At 48.7% G+C, this 26,579-nt stretch overlaps 1 protein-coding gene across 8 annotated transcripts in view; it reads left to right on the forward strand.

The window, feature by feature from the left end:
* Positions 1 to 24,516, forward strand: part of SMOC1 (SPARC related modular calcium binding 1) — a 156,729-nt gene extending 132,213 nt beyond the window's left edge. For 2 of the 8 annotated variants that reach the window (XM_030812646.1, XM_030812653.1), the window contains exons 11-12: positions 9,123 to 9,367; positions 24,244 to 24,516. In XM_030812646.1, the coding sequence (XP_030668506.1) occupies positions 9,123 to 9,367; positions 24,244 to 24,290 (292 nt within the window). In that variant the 3' untranslated portion in view covers positions 24,291 to 24,516. Of the gene's footprint in view, positions 1 to 9,122; positions 9,368 to 16,136; positions 18,262 to 24,243 lie in introns of those variants that run through there. The other 6 variants (XM_030812648.1, XM_030812664.1, XM_030812658.1 and 3 more) reach the window with 4 other exon arrangements.
* Positions 24,517 to 26,579: the final 2,063 nt, after the last annotated feature.

A 26,579-nucleotide genomic window follows, 5' to 3' on the forward strand; every position in this document is an offset into this window, starting at 1 on the left:
AAGCTGAAATGCACATGCTCCCCAGTAACCAGCATTGCTGGACCTCATGAGTTTGGGCCCATTAGGCCAGTTGGTTGGAGATGCATGCATGCATTCATCCATCCGCTTACTACCTTTTGAACATGGAAGACACAGCAAACACTGGGCTAACGATGAGGTATCTGGGGATAGAGGCATGTCCCACCTTCAAAGGGTACAGCTTAGTGGGGATACTAGCCCATAGACAGATATTTACAAAATCTGTGGTGAGTGCTAGGACAGAGGTGGAAGAATGGAGAATGGTTGTCTAACTCAGTCTGGAGGAGTCAGAGAAGGCTTCCTGGAGAAGGTGATATCTGAGCTGAGTTTTAAAGGATAGGTAGGACTTAGCCGGTCGAAGAAAAGAGAAAGCCATTCCAGAGAGAAGGAAAGGATACTGTGGCTCCAAGAAAGTACATGTCTGTGGTTCAGTTAGGTTGGGCTGGGGTGGATAGGCGGAGGAGGAGGAAGCGGAGGAGGTAAGAGTGGTAATCGTGAGATGGAAGAGGTGGGCAGGACTCAGATCCCGAAAGTTCTGTGAGACATGCTGAGTAAGAATTCTGCTCATGAAGCCAGAGGGGGAAGCACAGCAGAGACTGGCGGAGACAAGTGGGGGAGTGTCTAGGCTCCTTACAGCAGGAGGGGAGGTACTCTAGGTTTGGCAGGGATGGGCAGCCTGCCTCTGAACTTATATGGCTCACTGAGGAGGGAGCGCTAGTCCCCCGGCATCTGCCCAGAGGCAGAGCTGTTATCCATAAGGCAAGGAATGCCACAAAGAGAACAAGCCTAGGCCTTGGAAGGACCCCAGCATAGCTCCTTCAGTGGTGATTGGCAGGACCGTGTGGTATGTGTTTAGGGTAGGAGTTTAGGGCTCCAAGCAGAGCTGTCGACGTTTCTGCATCCTGAGGCAGACAAAGGCAGCCATTTTGAAAGCCCAATTTTATATCAAATCAAAGTGAGTACACACAATAGCCAAGACATGGAAACAACCTCAATGCCCATCAATGGATGACTAGATAAAGAACATGTGGTATATGTATATAGTGGAGTAATATTCAGTCTTAAAAGGGAGAGAAATCCTGTTATATTGGGGGCATTATGCTAAGTGAAATGAGCCAGTCACAAGCACAAATGCTACATGATTCCACGTACAAGAGGTACCTGAAACAGTCAGACGTGTAGAAGCAGAGAGCAGAATGGTGGTTGCCAGGGGTTTGGGGAGTTGCTAACCAATGGGTGTCAAGTTTCAGCAAAGCAAGATGAATGAGTCCCAGAAATCTGCTATCCAACATTGTCCTTATAGTTAACAGCACGATGCTATACACTTAGATGTTTGTTAACAGGCTAGATCTCCTGTTTAGTGTTCTTACCACAATAAAATTAACAACAACAACAAAAAAACAAAAGGAGAAAAAAGAAAAAAGTGAGTGCAGTGGTTGCCCGTCTTGGAAACTGCTTGTCGGGGTGCTTGCCCTGAGCCCCTCATGGTCCCATGAGCTCTGAGGCTGGTTTCTGGCTGTGGCTCTGTTTCTGCCACCCCTGTGGGCAGGGGCCAGGCCTCCTCCAGGAGGAGCACAGCACTAAGTCTGAGAAAGATGAAGACAGGGTTCGACAGGCCCACAGACGGGAGCTGCTGGAGGCGGCCCATCGCACTCAGCTGCTCAGTCTCCGAGACAGAGAGGACGGCATTCAGATCTCCAAGAAGAGGGGAGAGGGTGAATTTTGAAAAGGCAGTATTGTTGGCCTGGATGTTACTTGTGTTTAGAATACGAAAAAAATACCTGTTGTTTCATGCAAAAACAGGCATGAAAGATTTATGTTTTATGTTTATATTTATGTTTAGAAGAGAGGAAAAAAGGAAAAAAAGGCTTGAAAGTTCCTGGTCTGGGGGCTCCCCACTTACACCTTCCTGCAGGCTCCTGGCATTGCCCCCCAGCTCAGGGGTCCCACCTGCAGTTCTGCCTGAGTCCTAAGGAGGCAGGACTTCAAGCTCCCCTTGGTTGCTTTACCAAGAGCAATGCGTGGTCTCCGCTGCAGGTGGGGGACGCAGATGGGCCCTGCTGCCAGGGGAAGGTAGGATTTGTGCCTTATCCTCAAATGACAGACAGTAGGGATTTTTATAGGCAATGAAAGCTAAGAAATTTATAATTTTTTAATATCAGTGTGTCTTTAGGGAAGAGGATCTTTTTTCCGTTCTGTTTTAAGTGTCATTTAGAGTTGGAAGAGGTTTTTCAAAAAAATTGTTTTCAAAACATGTTTTTCATTTTAAGCTCATATTAGCTTGACCATACTTGGTTTTGATGGGAATGAAAGATTTGAACTGCCTTTGGTAGTTATGTTACCTAGAGGAGGGACTTTAATCAAAAGACAGACAAGATGCTTCAAGAAATAGTTTAGAAATCAAGGAAGTGGGTGGGGAAAGGGAGAAGAAAGAGAAACTGCTATCCAGGAAGGTAGCTGTCAGGGTTACCAGTGTAGTAACAGGGTTTAAGGCTGTCAAGGCCAGATCTTCCCACTGTATTCAGCATAAGCCCTAACTCTGACCTGGGCTGGCCCTTCAGGACAACTTTGCCGGCCCCACCTCTCCTCACATATTCCTTTCCTTCCCACCATTATGTTCCAGGTACTAGTTCTCCTTAGTTCTGGTTCCTCAAACAAGTCAAACTCTTGCCTGTTCCAGGATCTCTATGTCAGTTGCTCCTAGAATTCAGTTCCCCATCTTTCAATGACTGGCCCCTGCTTGTCTATTTAAATGTCACCTTCTCAAGGACCACTCAATCTATAGGAGTTGCCTGTTCACCCTGTACCTCAGCACCCCTTTTTAACTCTCAGCCTAGCGTATATCACGGTCTGATATTTTGCTGGCTTGTTGATATATTATCTGTCTCCCTAAACCCAAGGAGAATTTAAGTTCTATGAGAGAAGAAACATTTTCTGTTTTCTTCCCTCCTGTATTCCCAGAGCTTAGACTAGTGCCTGTAACATAGTAGGTGCCCAATAAAATATGTTAAAAGAATAAATAGCTAGAGGGACAGGGGATAGATGGATGGATCCCTGTCTTGATAAGACCTCTTTCTGGCACACATCAGAGGGTCAACCGACCACCACAAGACCAAGTGTAAGGCTGGAGCCAGCTGTCAAGTTTACTGTAGTGTATTTTGTAACCAGAGCCCAAGGGTACCCTGGCCAGGACCCAGGGACTTGGAGCGCCATGCAGACAGACCCTGGCCAGTTGTCCCTCTTGTTTGATGGAGGAGCAGAGGTATGGGGCAGCTGGAGGTCAGGTAGCATGTCTGGAACAGGACTGACAAAGACAATTAGGAAATCCAGGCGCTCTGGGTTTTGGCCTTGGCTGTGGAATTCAGGCAGAGTTGGGGCTGCAGGCATGAAGTTAAGGAAGCCGTATCTGATCCCTCCTTTATCCTCTCAGACTCTAGTAGTTAAAGCTGGACATCAGCTGAGGCCAGGGAAACAGTCTCACCTGGGGACAGTGGGAAAAAGGGATAGAAGATGTTTGGACAGTGCAGAAAAAAGGTGCCTTCCTCCCAGTCTACTTCCTGTCAGGCATGGAGGCGGTGACTTTGCAGCAGCTCTCATGTTGCAACCCGCCCCTGGTATGAACTCCATGCTAGGTTCTGGGGCATCTGAAGAAAAGGGGATAGTTTCTGGCCTGGAGGGGAGATACAGAACAACCATATGACTGCAGTATAAAGTCAGTGGGATAATAGAGGCTGAAAAAGTGTTGCAGGGACCCTGGGGAGCCAGAGCATGTGAGGGAAGGCTTTCCATGGGAGCAACAGTGGAGCCCCATCTTCCCTTACGAATGGGAAAATGCCTGACCTAGATGGACCAGGGGTAAAGGCCTTCCAGCAGAGGGGACCATGTGGGTAGTGAGGTGTGAACAGGGTAGGAAGTGTGGAAGGAATTGTAAGAAGTAGTATGGTTTATGTTTGGGAGTCAGGTTGGGGACAGGTAGGAGATGAGGCTGCAGAGTTGGGCAGAGCCCAGCTGGTGCCAGGCCCTGGGAGTCAAGATGCAGGGCAGAAGGGAGCTGCAGGGTTAGGTGGGCATTTTTGCAGAGTCATCCTGATGGCACTATGCAAGTGGGATTGGAGGGGCGCAAGGCAGGCAGGAAGATGACAGCAAGTGTCAGCATGAAGGGTGATGAGGGCATGGACCATGGGAAAGGGATGATTTGCTGAAGCTTTTGTAAAGAAATCAATAGGATTTCAAGACTTGCTACATGCAGGGAGTGGAAGAGTGGGAGGCATCTGCTCCCTTTTCTGGCCTGATTCATTAGCAAAAAACAGTGCTACAAAGATCTAAAAATAGGCAGAGTAGAATGGGGTGTCTGAAAACTCTATGGCAGGTGCATGGGAGGGTGTGCATTGCAAATATCAATGGATGATAGTCCCTCTTGGTGAATGTTTTCTGTGTAAGTGAGTTATCCCTTTGGCCCCTCTGGCCAGGGCTCCAGGAGGCAGTGTTCCCCCTTAGATCAGCCTTCCTACAGCACCCATTAGCATTTATCAGTCCCAAAGGAAGATTTCTGAGATCTCAGCTGGCAGAGTCTTCTAGAGCAGGGGAACCCTCTCCTGGCTCCACCCTCCCCTAGGGAAAGTCAACTTTGAGGGGAGGTGGGAAGGGCTGTGTGAGCCTCTTGGCCCTTCACGTGGTCCCCCGAGGGGAGACTGTACTGTGGCTTCCTCCTTCCTGCCCAGTGTGGTTGCCTGTTGATGGCTTTGCAAGGAAGAGGCTGGAATGTGGCTGACTTGGCATTTCCCAGCCGCACCCGCACAGCTGGCGGGGCCTGGACCCAACTCCAGACGGGGCTCAGTTGGTCTGCTTGGCTTGGCTAGTGCCTCCAGGCTGTCCCGCCTTACCTTCTCTAAAACTGCTTAGGACAGCAGAACGGGGCCCGAGATCTTGGCCAAAGCAGGTTTCCTTGTGGTAAACGGAGCTGGCTCTCCAGCTGTGCGTTGCAGCCAAGGCCTGGCGGGGCTGAGGCTGCAGAAGCAAAACTGAAAGTGCTGTGGGAGAAGGGTAGCCTATGCCACCTCTAAAACTGGGAGAAGGCTCCGTGGGGCCAGTTTGGGGAGGAACTTGGCTCTAGTGGGTTTCCTCATCCCTGGAGGCTGAAGTCAACAGGACAGCCACAAAAACAGCCCAGAGGTAGGGCAGACACCAGCATTGTTTGGCTCATGTTGTCTGAACCATAGTCTTCTAAAATCTGGAATCTGGTATCACTTGGGTGTGTCTTTTCATACCATATCCAAGGAAACTTGGATATCGTACCTACCCAGTGAGCCCTTTTAGTAGAAGTAGAACTTTACCCACTGAGAAGTCTGCAGTGTGGACAAGTGAGTGCTGTTACACTGCTCCTAAGGAGCTCTTGCTCCCTCTAACTTAGGTCCCCAGCCTTTGCCTGATGAGCAGCTTTGAATTCAGCAGTCCTGACCTCCAGTGGAATATATGTGTGCGTGTGTGAGACAGGTTGGGAGCCTGAGGCCAGTGTAAGCCTGGAGCTGGGAGGGGAAGGGGCAAGGCTTTGGGCTTTCTTGGGCTATGGCTTTGTGGTTGAGGGGGTCTAACTGTGATGGAAAGTCTCCAGCAACGACTGCTTGAGAGATTCCTGAAGCTCTGGGGGAGGCCTCCCTGCTCCAGGCCTATCCAGCACTCCCCCAGGAAAAATCTCAGATTCTTTTCAGTTAACAGAGGCCTCTTGGGTCTTCTTTTGCACACACTTACTGCTACGCTAGGACTCCTGCTGGATCTAAGTCTTAGCCAAGAGCTTGTATAAAGCATAGTGGGTACCTGCTGTCAACCTCATCTGTGACTTAAGGCTGTTGCCAGGCCAGAAACTTGATTTACAGGGTTTTTAAATCCACTGCCTTCAATTCTTTTGTTGGAAGTAGGGAAACTATCCCCAAACCCCTCCAGCTACTGTCTTTTGTCTCACTCCATCTTCTTCTTTAAGCATCATGCTTAAATACCCTTCTTGGGCCATGGCTAGAGCCTCCATTCCTCTAGATCAAGGGTTTTGTTTTGTTTTGTTCTTGTCTTTTTTTTTAACCTGAGTCCATGGACTTTGAATGGGATTTAGGGAGTCCATTAATCTCCTAAAATCTGTAGACTTCTCTGTATATGTCCATTTCTCTAGAGAGAGAGCTCATATCTTTGTGTAGGCTCTCAGAGGGTTCACAATCCCTCATGGACTCAAAGCTGAGATTTTCTGCTATTAATGTACTTGGAGTTTGGCCTGGCCAAAGTGTTGGATTCTAAAGATGACCCTAGGGCTACCCAGCTTATAGGTAGAGGTAGGGCTCTCTTATTTAGGGGTTTGAGGGTGTTTTGGCAGCCGAAGGAGTTCAGAAGCAGAGAATATCATGCTAGCTGGGAAGGAGGAAGGAAGGCAGCAGGACCCTCAGGCCTCACAGGGCAGGCTGTGAGTCATGCCAGTGTTAGAGGGAGCCCAGAGGCACTGCCTGGAGGGGCTCAGAGGATCTCTCCTGAGGAAGTGAACGCTGCACATCTCAGCCCAGTGGCTCAGCTGGGAGCCAGGCGGGGTGGGGGGCAGCAATCAGAAGTCGTGGCTGCCCTGCACTGGGAGGCCTTGATGGGAGTGAAGAGAGTCAAAATGTTGTTCTTCTGGCAAGGAGGTGTCAGGAAGGGAAAATCAGAAGAAACGCAGGGAAAGAGGCAGGAGTCAGATGATGGTCAGTCTCAGGCATGGAAGGAAACTCTTGGAGGTTGTGAAGTCAGAAGAAGAACTGCTTCTTGCTGCAAAATAGCCCAAAGGAGGGTGGCAGAGCTCTATCAATGGAGTTGCTGAAAGCTGGACAGGCGGGAGCCCCAGAAACACGTGTTGGAGGGAGCGCGCCTCCCCTGGCAGGGCCTCTGGGTGGGATGACCTCATCCCTTCCCGTCTCAGCGACTGAGGCTTTATTATTCCAGCCTCTAGGTAGACATTACGCTATACTGAGCCTAAAGGTTAAAGGAAGAGCTGCCTTTGCCTTGGAACTCTCATGGCTCCCTGGCGGGAGGGGCTGAGCGGGAAGGTCCCTGACTGCCTCCCCCATTGCCTGAGAGAACTGAGTTCCTTCCATGGGGGCCTTCTGTCTCTCCTCCACAGCCTGTGTCCTCCCTGCTGTTTGGGAAAAGGCAGGGACGGGCAGGTCACTCCCCTACCTGCACCAATAGCATCCCAACAAAATTTTCTGCCTTTGCAGCTGGTATGCACTGCAGGGGCCATCTTAAGAGTGAATATTGCAGGTAAAATAGGGAAAGATGGAAAACACCAGAATACTGTGTATGCTGGCAGAGACAAAATCTGAGTTCTTCAATGAATAACTTCATGCCTGTTTCAAAGACCTCCTGAGCCTGGTTTCCATGACAAAGCAGATTTCCTAAGAGTTAGAGGCAGCTGGCAGCTCTCCATGGCTCCCTCACACCTTCCACCAGGTACTCTCTGAGTTAAACCTGTCATGAGGAGGTCCCCTTGGCAGATCCACTAATTTCATCCTCCTGGAATCAGTCCAGGATGCCCAGAGTACCTGCCCAAGACTGAAATTCAGCTAATTAGGAATAGGCATCTAACAGGGATGGGTGACTGGCTTTTTCCCCCCAATAATGGAACTTCTTTTTCCCTGAACTTGGACGTTACTTGGTGGGATGGAAGAGGAGGGAGTTTGCTGGCTTGTTCACAGGGGAGGTGTCAGAGATTATCTCCCTTCTGGAAAACTCAGCAAACCCCAGAGAAGAGAGAGTGGCATGACAAGTGCCTTGAACAGTTTTCCCACCAGGAACAGCTTCAGAATGTGCAGACAGGCCTTGGGCCCTGATCTAGGATCCCTGTGGAACAGTGAGCCCTCTGCCCCACTTCTGACCTCTGGTAGTCATGCGCTCTGTCCCAGTGCCCTGCACACTGAGGATGTGAATGCGTGGGACTCCCAATGTCAACCTTATTCTCCTTGCCCAGGGGAAGTTGCACAAGGGACTAGATCACATTCACTCAGTGCCAAGCCCTGGGAACAGGAGCCATGGGGCTCTTGGGGTTCCATTCTCCTGGTTAGTGATCCCAGGCAGCCCCTCTATAATAGACCCATTATTGGCTTTAAAAATTGTAAATAGTAGTTATGGCTCTGACTCCTTTTTGGGAGAAAATAGGACACAGTTAAGTAAATAACATAGATGAGTAGGCCCTTGCATACAGTTACATGTGCAGACGTAGATATTGGCCTTGTAACTTGATGAGGGGCTGTGTTAGACGTGTTTGTGACTCTCCATCTGGCTGCCAGAAAGTGTTCTTGGTGACTCTAGTCCAGCATTTCTCAGCAGACTCACCTGGCGGTGCTGGTGAATACGTGGTTTCCTGGGTCCACCCCAGACCCCCTGACTAAAACCTCACGCTGGAGAGACTCACCCCCAGTAGGTCCAGGCTTTTCCAGTTTTGGAACTTCTGTTTGTGTCTGACCCAGTTGCTTTCTTCTCTCAATTCCCACTGCATTGGATGTCCAGCAGTGATGGACCATGGGAACCTCACACCCCACATTCAGTCGTCATGACTGTTTTCACCTTTTGGCTCTGTCTCATAGAGACAGTGAGCCACTTGAGGCCAGGGGTGCACCCTCCAGGGCCCAGACTGGCACTGGGCGTACAGTGGATGCTCAGAGCACCTTCCCCACAGTCAGTCCGCCCCAGGGCACATGTTTACGTGTGATGAGCAGCTTGTCCGCAGTGAGTGCTAGGTCAGGGGAAGGACAATTTGGATTCCAGCTCTGGTTTATTCAGCGAATTAGATCAAGCCAATTTGTCTTGAGCACCCATCATGTACAAGAACATTTCTGGCTTTGGTAGAGGGTGCGGCATGTTTATATAATAAGGATTACCCACCTGGGGAGTCCTGAGAAAAGAATGGTCCAATCTTGGGATTTGAGTCGGAGAGGATGGCTTGATGCTGCCACAGGCTCAGCCGCTCTGGGTGGACTTTGGCTTGGAGGAGCCGTTTCTACCTGACTTTCTGGGGGCAGTCGTACCAGGGCTGATGGTTCCTGCAAGATCCTGAGTGGTGTTCTCTGGGGTGGGGGTGTTTGTCCATGGCCCAGGTTCTCAGAGCCAGACCCCAGCCACACCCTGGAGGAGCGGGTAGTGCACTGGTATTTCAGCCAGCTGGACAGCAATAGCAGCAACGACATTAACAAGCGGGAGATGAAGCCCTTCAAGCGCTATGTGAAGAAGAAAGCCAAGCCCAAGAAATGTGCCCGGCGTTTCACCGACTACTGTGACCTGAACAAAGACAAGGTCATTTCACTGCCTGAGCTGAAGGGCTGCCTGGGTGTTAGCAAAGAAGGTGAGTGCTCTCCCCTGCGCTCCTGGCCTTTCAATATTTGCCCCCCAACCAGGCATGGGACCAAGGGCTCTCTGATAAATGAGATCCCAGGTACTCATCTGTTCATCAATTATTTGCTGGAAGTGTGCTATGCTTCATGCTAGATGTTTGAGACAGTGGTGGAATTGACTGATAAGGTCTCTATCCTTGCACAGAAGGCAGAGCTTAAATAAGCACTCACATGAGCTTTGATACATGCTGTGAGAGTGTGCTAGGGTGGGCCAGGCTATAGTCACAAGTAGACCCATACATCATGGCTTGACACAGTGGAAAATTTTTCTTTCCCATATAATAGTTCGGCATGGTCGCAGGTTGTAGGGTGTGTGTGTGTGTGTGTGTGTGTGTGTGTGTGTGTGTGTGTGTGTGTAGGGGAAGGAGTAGGGGCAGGGATTGCTCTATGCAGTCACTCTGGGATCCAGGCTGAGAGTGACTCTGCCGTCTTCATCATGTGGCTTCTGAGGTTACTCTGGGGGTCATCTCCATCCTCAGTCAACCAGATGGAGTAGACATGAAGCAGCGCATGTGAGGGAGTTTCATGGGCCAGTCCTGGAAATGACACTCATTCCTGCTGGTATTTCACTGACCAGAGCTCGGTCACTAGGAAGGCTGGGCTTTATGGGCCAGCCCTGGAAATGACACACATTCCTGGTCATAATTCATTGGCTGGAACTCAGTCACTAGGGAAGGGAACCCAAGAAGAGAACAGCATGAATTCTGGTGAACACCTAGTAAGCTCTGTCACAGCAGGGCAAGTGCAGAGCATTGTAGCAACATATATAGGGGCACCCAAGACACTAAGGGACAGACAGCCTTGGAAAACTTTGTGAAGGAAGCGATGCCTAAACCAGGGCTCAGCAAACAATGGCCTGAATGCTCAATCTAGTCTGTGGCCTGTTTGTGTACAGCCTGTGAACTAAGAATGATTTTTGCATTTGTAAAGAACTGTAAGTTTGTTTTGAAAGAAGAATATATAAGAGGGACTGTACATGGCCCACAAAGCCTAAAATATTTACTATCTAGTCTCTTGCAGATAAATTTGCCAACCTATGGTCTAACCCATTACTGGAAACATAAGTAGGAGATGGCCAAGCAGAGAGGTCAGGAGAGGGAAGAGTGTTCTAAGCCGAGGCAAATGAGGAGTGAAGCTCTGGAGGCGAGGAAACAGTTTTCAATGAGCTGAAGGATGTTTGTGTGACTGAAGTGAATATTTTAACAGTGATAGGAAGAGCAGGGGTGGTGACAAGAGGCAAGGTGAAGTTGGAGAGTTTTTAAATTCAGGTGAAAGAGTTTAGACTTTATAAGGGTAGTGGAAAGCTGTTGAAGGGGTTCAGAGAATAGATAGTATCAGTTTTTCTTTAAAAAGTTTTCTGCTTTCAGGGTGGGACATGGATTGGAAATGAGCAAGTCAGGCTCACCCAATAGGAGGCGTGGCACAGTCCAGGCTAGAGTGATGGAGGGCCAAGTTATGAAAACATAACAGGGTAAGGGGGATGGAGAGAAGTGGGCGATTGGAGATCAAGTTGGGTATGGGACAAAGGTAGGTTTGTTCAGCTGGAGGCAGGGCTGCTCACTGAGACGGGCAACATGGAAGGAAGAGCAGGTTAGGTATAGAGGGATGTAGAGGGTGCCCAAGTATGATTTGGACACGTTGAGTTGGATGCACATGAAGGATGAGTGGCTCTGTAATGCAGGTGAAGGGTCTGAAGATGCAGATTTGGGTGATGCTGACTTATTTGAATTGGAAGCTTTGGAAAAGCTGAGATTTCCTAAGGAGAGAGTTTGGCAGAAGAAGACAAAAAGGCCTTTTCCTTGTTCCTCAGTTGTCAGAGTAAACCCAAAGAGTAGCATGGGAAATGGATGGGTTTCCATAGGAACCTGGGTTTGGGACCCGCTCCCCCACCGCCCGCCCCGCCATGGCTGGTTTCTGGCCTTGGTTCTGGGGCTTACTGGTGTGTGACTTCATTACTCTGGGCATGCCTGTCTGATGCGGGTGCTTCTCTGTTCCCATAGTACTCTGAGTCTGCAGGACTCAGCAATGAGTCAATGGTTCAAACCCTGCCTCTTTCACCACATGCGGCTTGAGTGTCCCTTATCTGAAATGTTTGGGACCAGAAGTGTTTGGAGCTTTTTCAGATTTTGTAATATTTGCATTACACTTACTGGTTGAGCATCCCAAATCCACAAAATCTGAAATGCGGTATGCTCCAGTGAGCATTTCCTTTGAGCATCATGTCAGCACTTAAAAGGTTTTGGATTTTGGAGCATTTTGGATTTCAGTTCAGTACAAATTACTGAACCATTCTGCATTTCAGTTTCTTCACCTGCTTAATGGGAATAATGCTATAGTCTATCTCATAGGACTGTTGTGCTGATTAAATGGGACAGTGAGTGAAAGCATTCCCAAAGTTCCTGAGAAATTGAAATAACTCAATAGAAGTTCAATATTACTATTCTTCTTCGTAAGATGAACTTACACTGTGTTGCAGTTTACTCTTCCGATTACCCCTTGAAGCCAAAAGGATTCTCTCTCTCAATTCCTAACCTCTAGCACAGTACATGGCACCTGGTAGTTCATTAAGTCCTTGTTAAATGAATGAATAAGTGAAGGAATGAGTGGATGAGGGGGTTGCCCCTTCCGGTGACATTATGCTCTGACACACTTGGAATTTGTGGTCCTTTCGCAGAGCACAGGCAGATGGCCAATGTCAGGAAGAGACCATCCAGTGGTAATGTAGACCCCAGGCCTACCGGGGCACTCCTAGGCTGAGTGATGATGCTCTGTACTGCCCCTGCCTTCGGCCCCCTTCCCGTGCTGGTAGTTCTGGTCTGCACAGCACGCGGAAGCCAAGCAATGGCTGAGTGTGGTGAGCTCAGATCCACCGAGCTCAGGGACTCCTCCTAGCCTTCCTCTGAAGCCTTTCCAGGCACTAGGTGTCTGCCCGTCCCAGCTGACATACAGGACCTGACAGAAGCATCCAGAGAAAACTGAAGTAGAATGTAGATTTAGGGATCCCTGGTCACCTGGATGTTCCTCCTCAATCCAGGCTCAGCCGCGGACAAGTGTTAGTTTCAGTTATCCTCATAGCTTTGCCCACAGAGGCCCCTAGGGTGCTTTGGAGTGCAACTGTCCTTCTTCTTGGCCCAATACACCCTCTTGAACCCCCCACCTCAAAGGTAGGACTATGGAGACCAGAGAGCTTTGGAATTACCGTTCACCCCTAAACACACTGCCTGGTTGAAAGTCTGGCCAGAAAGCCCGTGTCTGTGACATGTCTGTGAATGTATATACACATGTCTGTTTGTGCATGTCTCCGTGGGTAGGCCTGAGTGTGCACCTGTCTGTATTCAGGTCTGTGTCTGTTTGCACATGGTCTACACTTATGTCTTTAAGTATGGCTATGTGTGCATGTCTATATATATGTGTGCATGCATTGTGCATATGTCTGTGTATGTCTGTGCATGTGTCTGCATATGTGTGTATGAGTGTGATGGAGTGAGGGAGAGTAGAACATTGAGATAAGAGGAAGAGGGTATGTAGGATTAATCAATGGGGTGGGGTAAAGTGGAGGCTGAGTAGACTTAAAGCCTGTGCAGAGGCAGAAAGGATTCCTGTGTCCCCACTCTCCGTTTCAACACACACCACAGGACTCACTTCTCTGGACCCAAGCAGCCCGGAGCTAGAAGGCTCTGTGGGTCCTCTAGTCCATTTTGTAGTGTAGGAGTCAAGGTTAGCCCAGAGAGGAGTAGCGCTTTGCTCAAGGGTGCATGTGAGGTACCACCACTGCTGGCGCTTGGCCCAGCCTCAGGATTCCTGGGCCAGACAGCTGTCCCCTCCAGGAGAAGGACCCCAGTGTGTTTGAAGATGTCACCTTGTGTGAGCAGGCCAGTCTTGGTTGCCTGGTGAAGCCAAGGGAGTGGCCAGTGGGGGAGTCTGGGGAAGAGGGGGAGCAGACCAGCCTGGGGGCAGTGTGGGCAGGAGTAGAGGTGTTGCAGGGGGTGGAGGGTGCCACCAGCAACCTGAGCTGGGAAGCCCACAGTTTCCAGGCAGGCAGTGCCTGTGGGATGACAGACCACTATCGAGAGGCCCAGGAGCGGTGTGGGATACCATGATCAGGCACAGTCAGACGGGCCTGGCTTGATTTTAATCCCAGCTCTGACAATTGCCGGATCTTTAATCCTTGGCAAGTTACCTAAACTCTCTAAGGCTCCGTTTCCCCATTTGCAAAGTGGAGATTATAGTACCTACCTCAACGATTTGGTGAGGACGTAATCAGATAATGTGTGTGAAGAACTTAGCACGGTACCTGGTACATAGTGAAGGCACAAAAGAAATTGGTAGCGGTAGAGGAACATGTCCGGGAATGAAGGCATGAGTCTCAGAACTGCCCCCTCCATCCCTCTGCTCTGCAGGGCGGCAGAAAAGCCCCTGTGGTCAATGGCATGCAGGGGCTCCGGGAGCAGAGCCTATGCGTCGATCATCCATCCCGTGTCGTGCGGTGCCCCCTGGTGGGCTGCGAGGGGCTTGCATGCTAGGTGGGGGCAGAAGCTGGCTGGGGGAAGGATGCCGAGCTTGGGGACCAGTAGAGAGTTTTGGGTCCAAGGGACTGAATTTTTGGAAATTCCACTGGAACACAGATTTTTTACCAACCAGACTCCTCCCTGGAGAGCTGAATTCTCTGCATAACATGCCTCTTTCTTCACTTTCCCAATTTATAAAGCACCTTCACTGGGATCATTGTCATTGTCCTGTGAGGCAGGTGGGGTGGGGTCTAGTGCCTCCTTTTCTCAGAACTATCAGCTCTTTTTTTGCCTTGTCTGAGGATGCCAACTGCCTGGGGCTCAGGCTTCTTCTCTCCCATCCTCCCTGGTGGCTCAGAGCATGATGCTGGAGGCAGCTAGCTAGGTCGGAATTCGCTTTGCCACGTGGAAGCTGTGCCATCCTGGGTGGTTACTTGACATCTCCAAGCTTCAGTTTCATCATCCTAAGATGGAGATAATTTTATCACTCTCAAATAAAGTCACTCTGAGGATTAACTGATAGGACTTAGGTAACAGGATTAGCACATAAACCTCCATGAAAAAGAGCTGGTTACGGCTAGCTTTCCATTTTGCTTCACACATCTCAGCCTGGTGGGCAGGACTGCTGTGCACCTCCTTTTTAGATGTGCTGACCTTTCTACTCAGCAAGGAGAGAAGCAGCTGCTGGAGGGAGCGGAGGAAAGGTGGGATTTGAAGTCAGCAGCCTGGCTCTGCCGCTTCCCACCTGCCTGCCTGCCTTGGGGCTGTCACCTTCTTTTAGAGTTCGTGTCCTCTGTAAAATTGGATAAACCGATATCCACCCCACGCCCACTCCACTCCATGTCCGCTCTCCTTTCTTCAGTTGTAAGGAATATTGGCATAACCCAGGGGATGTGGAGCTGTGGCTCACATGACCAACGGGTGGGCTTGGGTTCTGCAGCGCTGTACACTCCTCAGAGCCTTTTCTCCTCCTCCATGAATTCAGTGGATCCTCAAGGCAATTCTGAGAGGGAGGCAGAGCAGAAGCCGTACAGCTGTGGTTCTAGCTCCCAGGCTGTAGACTGGTCCAGAGAGGTTTGGGGGCGTGCAGAGTCACGTGGCCCTAAGCATCTCGGGGGGCAGCTCTTGATGTGCTTGCCCCCAGCTCCTTGCTCCTCTTCAGGAGGCCAGGACCTGCTGGAGCAGGCATGGCAGTTTCCACAATGGCTCAGCCCCCCGTGGGGAGATGTGGGTGTCAGCAGAATGAGCCTGGGACTTTGTGTAAGTCGCTCCTCTGCTCTGAGCTGCTGCTGGATTCCTTCTACCTCTGACATTCTGTGACTCGGGGAACCAAGACCTGGGACAGTTCTGTCCAGGTGCATCAGCACCCAGAGCCCTTCTTATTGGAAAGCTGAGGGATTGCAAAGAGGTGCCCAGCAGGAGCCAGGCCTTATGGAAAAGGGACTTTGTGTGAAAGCGTTGGCCAGTAATAAGTTCACCTGAGCCATTGACACTCACAGAGCAAAAAGCAGGGCCAAACAACCTTTTTGCTCTTTCCCAAGTCTGCTCTTTATTCTGAGGGTCAGAGGGGACAGAGACCCAGCATACGGGAGAAGGTGCCAGTTCTCTGGGTCAAGGCCACTCAGTGTCACATGTTCCTGGCTTGTTGCAGATGGCAGCCTTGGCAGTTTCCCCCAGGGAAAATGAGCAGGCACAAACCCATTCAGTAAGTTGCCCCTTTCTGGGCTCCTCAGGGGTGAAGGGATTGGCCAGGTGACTTAAGCTCCCATTTTCAGGTTGTTTGCTGAGGACAGGAGAGAACTACTGGGTCAATGCCAAGGGGATTCTGCCATCCCCACCTGTCAACAAACCCCTGCCGTTTCCATCCCAGTCCCAGGTTGAAAAGCTGGCATGTGAGAGTAGTGTGATCTGAACAGAGTGCACACCCTGCAACCCACACTTCCCTAGGCCAAGCCTCGTTCTCTCCAATGCCAGACTTATTTCAGTCGCAGTGGTGCTGCCTCATAGTGGCAAAGGACAGGCTGGTAATAAAACATGCTCATCTGCAAGTCCTGAGCCCCACCTAGCCCATAGAGGACAGCAGGTGGAAAAGGCTGCACTTGTGGGGAAATTGATGGACATAGTTGGATTTCTCACAAACCCAACTCTAACTTCTTGCTTATATCTCCCCTCCGCCTTTTTTTTTTTTTTCCATTCTCCTTCCTTCTCTCAGTAGGACGCCTCGTCTAAGGAGCAGAAAACCCAAGGGCAGGTGGAGAGTCCAGGGAAGCAGGATGGACCACCAGACACCTAACCTTCAGCGCTGCCCGTGGCCCTGCCACATCCCGTGTAACATAAGTGGTGCCCACCATGTTTGCACTTTTAATAACTCTTATTTGCGTGTTTTGTTTTTGGTTTCATTTTAAAACACCAATATCTAATACCACAGGGGGAAAAGGAAAGGGAAGAAAGACTTTATTCTCTCTCTTATTGTAAGTTTTTGGATCTGCTACTGACAACTTTTAGGGGGTTTTGGGTGGGTGGGGGAGGGTGTTGTTGGGGCTGAGAAGAAAGAGATTTATATGCTGTATATAAATATATATGTAAATTGTATAGTTCTTTTGTACAGGCGTTGGCATTGCTGTTTGTTTATTTCTCTCCCTCTGCCTGCTGTGGGTGGTGGGCACTCTGGACACATAATCCAGCTTTCTAAAATCCAGGACTCTATCCTGGGCCTACTAAACTTCTGTTTGGAGACTGATCCTTGTGTATAAAGACGGGAGTCCTGCAATTGTACTGCGGACTCCACAAGTTCTTTTCTGGTGGGAGGACTATATTGCCCCATGCCATTAGTTGTCAAAATTGATAAGTCACTTGGCTCTCGGCCTTGTCCAGGGAGGTTGGGCTAAGGAGAGATGGAAACTGCTCTTGTAGAGGAAGGGAGTCCAGATCCCACGAATAGCCCACACAGGTACTGGCTCTCACAGGGTCCATGCGTTCCTGCTCTCCAGACCCCCAAAGGGCCCAGCATTGGTGGGAGCACCAGTATCTTAGTGACCCTCTGAGCAAATTATCCACAAAGGATTTGCATTACGTCACTAGAAACGTTTTCATCCATGGTTAGCATCTACTCTGTATAACGCACGAGAGGGGAGGCAAAGAAGAAAAAGACACAGAAGGGCCTTTTAAAAAGTAGATATTTAATATCTAAGCAGGGGAGGGGACAGGACAGAAAGTCTGCACTGCGGGGCGCGGTGCCAACAGGGAAACTCTTCACCTCCCTACAAACCTACCAGTGAGGCTCCCAGAGACGCAGCTGTCTCAGTGCCAGGGGCAGATTGGGTGCGACCTCTCCACTCCTCCATCTCCCTCTGTTGTCCTAGTGGCTATCACAGGCCTGGGTGTGTGGGTTGGGGGAGGTGTCAGTCACCTTGTTGGTAACACTAAAGTTGTTTTGTTGGTTTTTGGTTTTTTAAAAACCCAATACTGAGGTTCTTCATGTTCCCTCAAGTTTTCTTATGGGTTTCCAGGCTTTAAGCTAATTCCAGAAGTAAAACTGATCTTGGGTTTCCTATTCTGCCTGCCCTAGAAGGGCAGGGGTGATAACCCAGCTACGGGGAAATCCCGGCCCATCTTTCCACAGGCATCACAGGCTTCTTCCCGGGATTCCAGGGTGGGCTGCCCAGCCTTCTGGTCCGAGGCGCAGCTCCCTCTGCCCAGGTGCTGTGCCTATTCAAGTGGCCTTCAGGCAGAGCAGCAAGTGACCCTTAGTGCCCCTTCCCGTAAGCAGCTGTGGTGGCAGTGAGGGAGGTTGGGTAGCCCTGGACTGGTGCCCTCCTCAGATCACCCTTGCAAATCTGGCCACATCTTGTATTCCAACCCGACATCCCTAAAAGTACCTCCACCCGTTCCGGGTCTGGAAGGCGTTGGCACCACAAGCACTGTCCCTGTGGGAGGAGCACAGCCTTCTTGGGACAAGATCTGATGGGGTCTTGGGCTAAAGGAGGTCCCTGCTGTCCCGGAGGAAGTCCTAGAAGTTATCTCACGAATGACTTGTGGCCCTGCCCCAACGTGGAAATGTGGGAAGGAAGCCTCCTCCCGTTAGCCCCAATGAGAGAACTCAACGTGCCGGAGCTGAGTGGGCCTTGCACCCTGGCCCCACTTCCGGGCCTGGAGGAGGCATGCACACATGGAGACGGTGCCTGCCTGTAGATGTTTGGATCTTCCAGATCTCCCCAGGCATCTTGTCTCCCACAGGATCGTGTGTGTAGGCGGTGTTGTGTGGTTTTCCTTTGTGAAGGAGAGAGGGAAACTGTTTGTAGCTTGTTTTATAAAAAATAAAAAATGGGTAAACCTTGGCGGCTGTTGCCTCTTTGGGTGGCTTCCTTTAATGAAAAGGCTTTATTTCCTAGAAAGCTTAGTTCGTTTCCCTGGCCTGGGTGCTCCACTTCCATCCAAGGACATCTGGGGTGCTGCCAATGATGGAACCTAGCAGGGGGACCCGGAAGTGGCCAGTGTGGTACTGCACCCAGAGAGGGGACTCCCTTGCTAAAGGTGTTTGTGCACGCTCTGTAATTCTTCCTCTTACCTCCACCCACATATCTGCCCCACGGATGCCTCTCCGTGACTGCCATTCCCTCGCTCTCCCTGGAATGTAGGGAATGTTGCCGGCAGAGCTTTGGGGGCAGGGCTTGGGGAGGAGCCTATTCCATGGCTTCAGGCTGTTGAAGGTGGGTACATTGCCATCATCCAGATGACAAGACGCCAGGCTGAGATGTAGCCATAGGTGGGGAGCGGACCTCCAGTGGAGTTTTTCAGCCTGTGCCCCAGTTTTGTGGGGTATCTATTCCGGCTGAGGCTGCGGGTCTGGTTTGCAGAGCTGGAGAACTCCCGGATGAGGATTGGCAGCAGGGGTGGAGATTCTAGGTTTTCTCCAGCATGACCGGCCTCTTTGCCTTTTTCCTTCTGTGCACACACAGCTATCCCTGGAAATGACCTCCTCAACCATCCCCTTGAGAACCTTCTCCAGATTCCTTGTGCCACATTCTGCCGCCTTGTCTTTGCAGGTGAACAGAAGATAATTCCCTTTGTAAAACTCTCCTCCAGCCTTTGCTCCAGCTAGCCTTTCTTGGGACAGGGTCTAAGCCCCGGAATTTGATCACACAGGCCACTCCTTGTCCAGGGCTGGTCCTTCCTCGCAGCTCAGAAGAGGGGACAGGCAGTTCACGGCACACTTACCAAGTGCCAGACACCGCCTGCTACGTATACAGGCCCTGTCATACGTATGTAATACCACAACCCAGTGACACAGGCATCATTGTTCTTATTTCTCAAGTGTGGACTCAGACTCAAGAGTTCAGTGACTTGCTGGGGTCACCCAGCTGGAAAGGCAGAGCAGGAATCATACTTAGATTTTCTGACTGCAGGCCTGGAGCTCTGCCTACTCCTCAGCTGCCTTCCTTAAGGGTTAGAACTGCAACCGTCTCCTTCCTGTCCAGCTTGGGCCCTGGTGGGAGTTCCATCCAGCAGTCAGTGCATTTTTTCCCCAGAGCAGTTAAGGGTCTTATTAAAAGCCACTACTTTGCTGAGGCCTGTACAGGCTTTGGGGGTTTGGGGAAGAGAAATAAGGCAGGCACTTGTACCTGCAGGGAGGGACTTGTCCCTCACTGGGAGGTTTGTGGTTGACCTTGCCTCCAGCAGAGATCCCCAGCCTGGCATGGAAGGGGCAGGTCTGAGCTCACACTTGACTGCAGGGCAAGCTGCAGGCCCCTTCTGTCTTCCCCTGCATTCACTAAGGACAGTAGGACTAAGAGTCAAGGAAAAGTGCAAGATAGATCTATCCCGTTTCTTCCTCCACCTGGAGATTCCTGAGCTATGCTCAGCCTCTGTGGGGCGGGGAAGACTGGGGACATCTTTAGTCAGGATGCTGAGAAGTAATTCCTGCTGGGGCCAGGCATCTTTTCAGGGCTGCTGTGATGCCAAAAAAGAAGGGGCCCCAGGCCCATCCTTACTCCTGGTCCCCAAAAGGATCCAAGTGGGATGGGAAGCTGGCAGTACCAACCCCCTTGTAGATTAACAACAACAACAAAACACCAAAAAAAAAGCAAAACAACAACAACCAAACAAAAACCAAAAACTAAAAAACCAAACCAAAACCAAAAAAACCCTAGATCACCAGGCTGTTCATCTGGCTATTTACTCCCAAGTTCCTGAAAGACCTGCAAGGCCACAGTTGTGCCCACCAAGGAGGCTGAAGACCTTCCCAGGCACCATGACCTTCTGGTCTGTGGTGTTAGGCCTTTTTCTACTACACAGATGGAAATAGGTGAAGCTTGATCTTTTCATGCAGCACTGCCAAATCAAGCTCTCAACCCTAGGGCCTGGATCAACATTCCCCTTTGTGTGCCTTTCATGAGTTGATAAGGAAAAGGGCCATGACCTTGGTTTCATGCCTGCCTACTCCTGCAAGTGTCTTTGCTACGTATGGGGCACAAGTCTCTTGTCATTTCTTGTCAAGTCTTGCTGGGGTACTCTGGCCAATTCCTTCTACTCCTCTAACTCCTCTACGCCACCCCCAACCAACACCTCACCCAAGCAGCCCCTGCTCCCTCTCCTGCTCTGCACTGCCCCTTTTTCCTCTGTCAGGATGCACTCTGTGAAAGCTGTCTTGCCTGTATCCTCCTAGCCAGAGCGCTAACTCTAGCTACTGGTCGATGGTACTGTATGTGGCACCCCAGACCAGGCCTGTCTACAAGTCCAGGGCAACTCTGAGAATTCACACACTTGATGGTCACATGTACTGTATACTTGGATGTGGTCTCTCCACACAATGATGGACACGTTGCTCAACTGCTCCTAAGACTCAGTCAGGAGAGACCAGGATAAGCTGCAGTAAGTACACCCTTCCCAACCTCTCTGGCTCAAAACAGAAAGATGTTTTTCTCACTGCTGTGATACAGCAGTGAGATAACGAGAGTAATGTACTCAGCACAGTGCCTGGTACAAAACTGGAGCTCACTGTCAGTCATCCTCCTCCTCCTCCTCCTTATTTGTATCATCAGTGAGCTTTGGCAGTGGGAGGAGCCTGAAAAATCATCTATTCTAATGGTTATATGTGAAAAATCTAAAATCTCAATAGATAGGCGAAGTGGCCATCTCCAGGTCAAATACTTAGCTTGTGGTGGAGCCAGAATTAGAATTCACTTCTGCCAACTCCTAATTTAGCATTCTTAATAGCAATTATGTTGCTATACATTTAAAGAGGCATATAGCATATATAGATGAAAAATTCCATTAAATGATGGAAAGAAGTGTGTCTACTGAGATGTTGAGTAGTTCACTGTATCAGATTCTAAAAAATGAGTTGTTTAGGGAAAGGTACAATGAAATATACCTGATGAGGCAGTGAAATGAGGTAGAGATAGAGTGATGGGATGCACATGCCGTTGCAAAAAGCATTATGATGCGGGCTGCATGATGGAGTTGTAAGTTCTGGAGGAAAGCTAAAAATGGAGGAACAGATTAATAGCAGCAGCAAAATCACATGGTCTGGCAGGAAAGTCAGGGCCAGTGGAGAGAGCACCTACTACAGGAGTCTTCAGCCTGGTTTTGCTGTGAACTAGCTGTGTGTCCTTGAGCCATTGGCTTCACCTCTCTGGATCTCCTTGGTGTTTTTGTCCGGGAGTTCTCACTGTATGTCAGACATTTTGCTAAGCCTGTTATCTCATGAAATCATTGCAACAACTCTATATGGTGTGCAGAAATCTCCTGCCTGCCCCATCTGGAGCCATTCTTCCCCCTTCTTCACCTGCTGCGTGCTCTGCCTGGGGGACTAACTTTTATGCATGGCATCAATGGAGTTCTTGTGCTCTCTGGATGACCAGGAGTCCACTGGGAGATGGGAGAGTGGGAGGGGAGGGAGGACAGGGTGTTATTCCCTGTAAGGTTGCCTTGCGCTGGCTTTGTTTTTTGACTGAAAGGTATCACTCCTCTCTAAGAGGCCTATCTACCTGATTCTCTCTCCTTCTCAGTTCCTGAAACCTCTCCTCCCCTGCCACTTGGGCCTAGGAGGAAGCAAACTCATAAAGTGGAACTCTGGGTTTGGGCTGGTCATGAGCAGCTCAAGGATAACTTCCTTGATGAGGGCAAATAGGACCCAGTTAGTTCATGGTAAAGGGTGGCATCATGAATACTCAAATTATCACTGAATGGGGTAGAGAATAAAGTGGAGGGCAAGGTGCTGGGAGATCAAGCAGTTCTAATACTTTGTTACTAGAGCAGTTGCAGTATTTTCAAAACTTATGGCATCACCTGATTCTTTGCATGACCCTTGAGAACATACATGGGGGAAAAGGTCTAAGATTAGAAATCAGAATCTAAAGATTTGAGGTACCAGAATAGTTTACCTTGAGCTACACCTCCTTTCCAGATTTTTAAGAAAGAATGATGCAATCCCATTTCTGGGAATATATTCAAAGGAAATGAAATCAGCATCTCGAAGAGGTATCTGTATATGCATGTTCAATGCAGCATTCTTCACAATAGCCAAGATGTGGAAATAACCCAAGTGTCTGTCGATGGATGAATGAGTAGAGAAGTTGTAGTGTGTGTGTGTGTGTGTGTGTATGTGTGTGTGTATGTATGTGTATATGCACACGCACGATATGCATATAATGGAGTATTATTTGGCCTTAGAAAAGTCCGGCCACTTGGGACAACATGGATGAAACTGGAAGATATTATGCTACGTGAAATAAGCCAGGCACAGAAAACACAACTACAGCATGATTTCACTCATATGTGGAATCTACGAAAGTTGGAACTCATAGACACAGAGTGTAGAAGGGTGGTTACCAGGGGATGGGTAGGGGAGAGAGGAAGCTGTTGCTCAGAGTACACACCTGCAGTTATAAGAGGAGCAAGTTCTGGAGACCTAATGTCCAGCATGGTGACTGTAGTTAATGATAATGTGTTGAGTACTTGAAATTTGCTAAGAGAGTAGATCTTAAGTATTCTCATCACAAAAAAGGGCAACTATATGAGGTGACAGATATGCTAATCAGCTTGATTGTGGTGACTGTTTCACAATGTAAACAAATATCAAAACATTATTTTGTAGACCTCAAATATACATAATTTTTTATTTGTTGGTTACACTTCAGTAAAAGTGTAAGAAAAAAGAATAATGAATTACCTTCAAGTTTACTAATAAAGGCTGATCTTAATACAAAAAAAAAAAAAAAAAAAAAAAAAAAAAAAAAAAAAAAAAAAAAAAAAAAAAAAAAAAAAAAAAAAAAAAAAAAAAAAAAAAAAAAAAAAAAAAAAAAAAAAAAAGGCTGATCTTAGTTTTCATAAAGTCAGTTTGACTTCCCCTCTCCTTTGTTTCTTCCTGAAAATGCCACAAATGCCATATGACACACCTACCAGGGCTGTGTCCTAGGAGTCTATTTTGGATTCCCTTTCCCAAGAAGATGTCTTTTGAATCACCCCTTCCCTGGGGCCAGATGACTCTCCATCAGAAAATTGTAATCAGGCTCCTTAATCCAAATCACTTTATCACAGTTAAATTTCTCATTTGGAAATTTCCATCAGTCTGCCCTTGGCTTTTACTGGCACATCATCCATTCAGGTGCCCCCAGAGGAAGTGCCTCGCTTAGTAAGAATGGAGACAAAAGAGAGGAGAAGGGAACTGTGGGAGGGTGAGAGAACCAGTTGCTGACTGGCTTCTCTCACCTTCCCTCCCTGGACCCTGGCTGCCTCTCTAGGGAACTCTCTTTCGCCGGCTAGATCCAGCTTCCTCTAAGTCTCATTCTTTGTTCTGGTGTTTGTCACAAGGGTTCATAATATTCTGGGAAGAGCTTGAATTTGGAATCAGAAGACCTGTGTTTGTGTCTGCCTCTTACTCTCTGCGTTCTCCTGGGAAATCATCTAACCTCTCAGAACTTCGTTGATAAAATAAGAATATCTACCACTTGTGGTTCTTATCAGACTCAAACACATGTATATGAAAAGCTTTTTGTAAACCATGAAAACCCACATAGACATAGGTCAGATTGCTCTTGGCCATCAATAGTAAAAATATCTATCTTTAATCACAAAGGGAGTGTGGCAGAGGCAAACATTGAAACACATTTCATCCTTTTGTAGTATAGAATGGTCAATGGGAAGTGGCTGCCCCGCCAAGGATGATATCTCCCAGTCTCTTTTGCATGTGAGTGGGTTGAAGTGACCAGCTTTTACTAATACAAGAATACGAGTGAAAGTAATGAGGGTTACTTCAAAACCAAGGTAGTCAGAAGTGTGTGTGTGCTTTTTCTAATTTTTGTTCCATCTACTGCTAGATGAAGAACACTCCAGGGCCCCAGAGGCCGACAGAGTTACAAAATAGAAGGAAACTGAGTCCTTCTGAATCATCTGAATCATCACATGGAAGAAAGCCACCTGCTGTCCAAGAACATCTTTATTGAATTATTATGGGAGTGAGAAATAAACTTTTATTTTGCTAAGGTATTGAAATACTGGGGTTTATTTATTACAGCAGCTAACATTACCCTAATGATAAATGAGCCAAAGGGGTGGACATGTTGTGGCTCAATCAGTAAGAAGTGCTGAAAATGAACACGTGCACAGTGGCTAACAATGTCTTCTTCATATTGACTAATACACAGGCCATAGGGCCAAGGAGTTGCAAAGGGGCATCTGCAATGGTGTGTCAAGGTAGCCAGGTAGTTTGAGTGTGTGCATGCACGTGTGCATGCATGTGTGCACACGCACACACACTGCTTTTGTATATATTCTAGGATCACAATATTAAAGCTAGAAGTAATTGGCTTCAGAGGTCATTTATGAAAACCTCACTTATAGTTCATGAAATTGTGATCCAGAGAGAAGATGGATCCAAAGGGAAGATGGATTGTTAGTGGGGGCATCTAAACTAGTACCCAGGGCTTCAGATTCCTGGGATGCATTCCTCAACTCTCCTCCTATGGTTCATTCCAGCTTCTGTTTTGACAAAGCCTAACACCTGGATAACCCAGAAAGGACTCAGAAAATGGGAGCGATGATGGGCACAAATGGATTTTGTGATTTTGCATTTATTTAATCTGCTAAAAGGCTTTTTTTTTGTTTTGTTTTTAACATAATGAGTGGCAAAAAACTGAATGAGGCTTTTAGTCTAACTCTTTTTCCCTGCCTGCTTTTTGTGCTAATCTGCTTCACTCACAAATCCCATTGACATCTCGTTCTCAGCTTCCATGGCAGGAATTGTGTTCCTGATGCTGCTTTCTTAGCCCCATTTTTGGCCATAAGTTTAAGCCCAGGACCCTATCGCAGATAGCTTCTAAACCTCAGCAGAGGGCACAGTGGGGCCACAGTTAAGATCCACCTACCATTAGCTTTCCTCTTGACCTCTATCCTAGCCATGCTGACTGCTGCCATTCCATGACTATGCCATGTCATGCTTTACCCTTGTGCCTTTGAATGTGCTGTTCACTTTTTGTCCATCCTTCAATATAAAGCCCCTCACCAAAGTAAATCATGATTTCATCTTCCTTCAAGATCCTACTTACCTGTTACATTCTCTATGAAGTCTTTCCCAATTCATCCAGGCTGAGTTAATGTTTCCTTCCATTGTGGTCCCATGGCACTCTGTTTAAGTCACTCTTAGAGTGCTCAGTGCATAGGACTGCCATTAGCATCTGCACTTTGGTGTCCACATGTGTCATAAACTTCTTCCCATCACTTGGCTTTCAGAAGGGGCAATAGTACCTACAATGTGATCATCACCCTCCTCTCCACACCTGGGTTGTTTGTACCAGAAGTGAATATTTGACACAAAGCACCCAGTCCATAGGCACCCCAACACTGTGACTGCCTTCTACAAAGGATTCTGCCTTCTCAGAATGGCCCTCTGGAGACGGAGAGTTGGCCATATTCTCTCGATTGAGAATTTGCAGTCAGAGGAAAAGAGGGAAGTTCCAGTTCATTGTGGTGATCAAAGCTGTGAGGTCATGATATAGTGTCAGGGCTGGTGACTGTGCTGGGCTGTGTGTAAGAAAATAAATCAGAGGAAGCACCTTGGGAGATAAAGGAAGAGGATGGGCCCAGTGGGCAAGGAAAGCAAGAGTGAGAGAGGCCAGGTGGCTTGGGGGAGGTGGGGAGAGTGGGCTCAGTTCCTGAGGGCTTTCAGGCTCCTACGGCCTGGCTGTGCCTCCTGCCTTGGGTTCCACAGGATCCCCCCACCAGGCCTTCGCAGCATTGCCTCTGTTCTTTGAACAAGTTTAGTGGGCTTCAGGATCACTTCCCCCATGTAGACTGTGAGCTTTTTTGTTTGTTTGTTTTATTTTGTTTTGTTTTGTTTTAGACAGAGTCTTGCTCTGTCGCTTAGGCTGGAGTGCAGTGGCACAAACTTGGCTCACTGCAACCTCTGCCTCCTGGGTTCAAGCAATTATTGTGCCTCAGCCTCCTGAGTGACTGGGATTACAGGCATGTGCCACCATGCCTGGCTAACTTTTAAAAATTTTAGTAGAGCTGTTAGCCAGGCTTGTCTTGAACTTCTGGCCTCAAGTGATCCACCCACCTCGGCCTCCCAAAGTGCTGGGATTACAGGCATGAGCCACCATGCCCAGCCTAGACTGTGAGTTTCTTGAGGTCAGGAACTATGTCTTGCTCTTCTTTG

Source organism: Nomascus leucogenys, chromosome 1a (genome assembly GCF_006542625.1).
Source record: "Nomascus leucogenys isolate Asia chromosome 1a, Asia_NLE_v1, whole genome shotgun sequence".
Taxonomy (NCBI): domain Eukaryota; kingdom Metazoa; phylum Chordata; class Mammalia; order Primates; family Hylobatidae; genus Nomascus; species Nomascus leucogenys.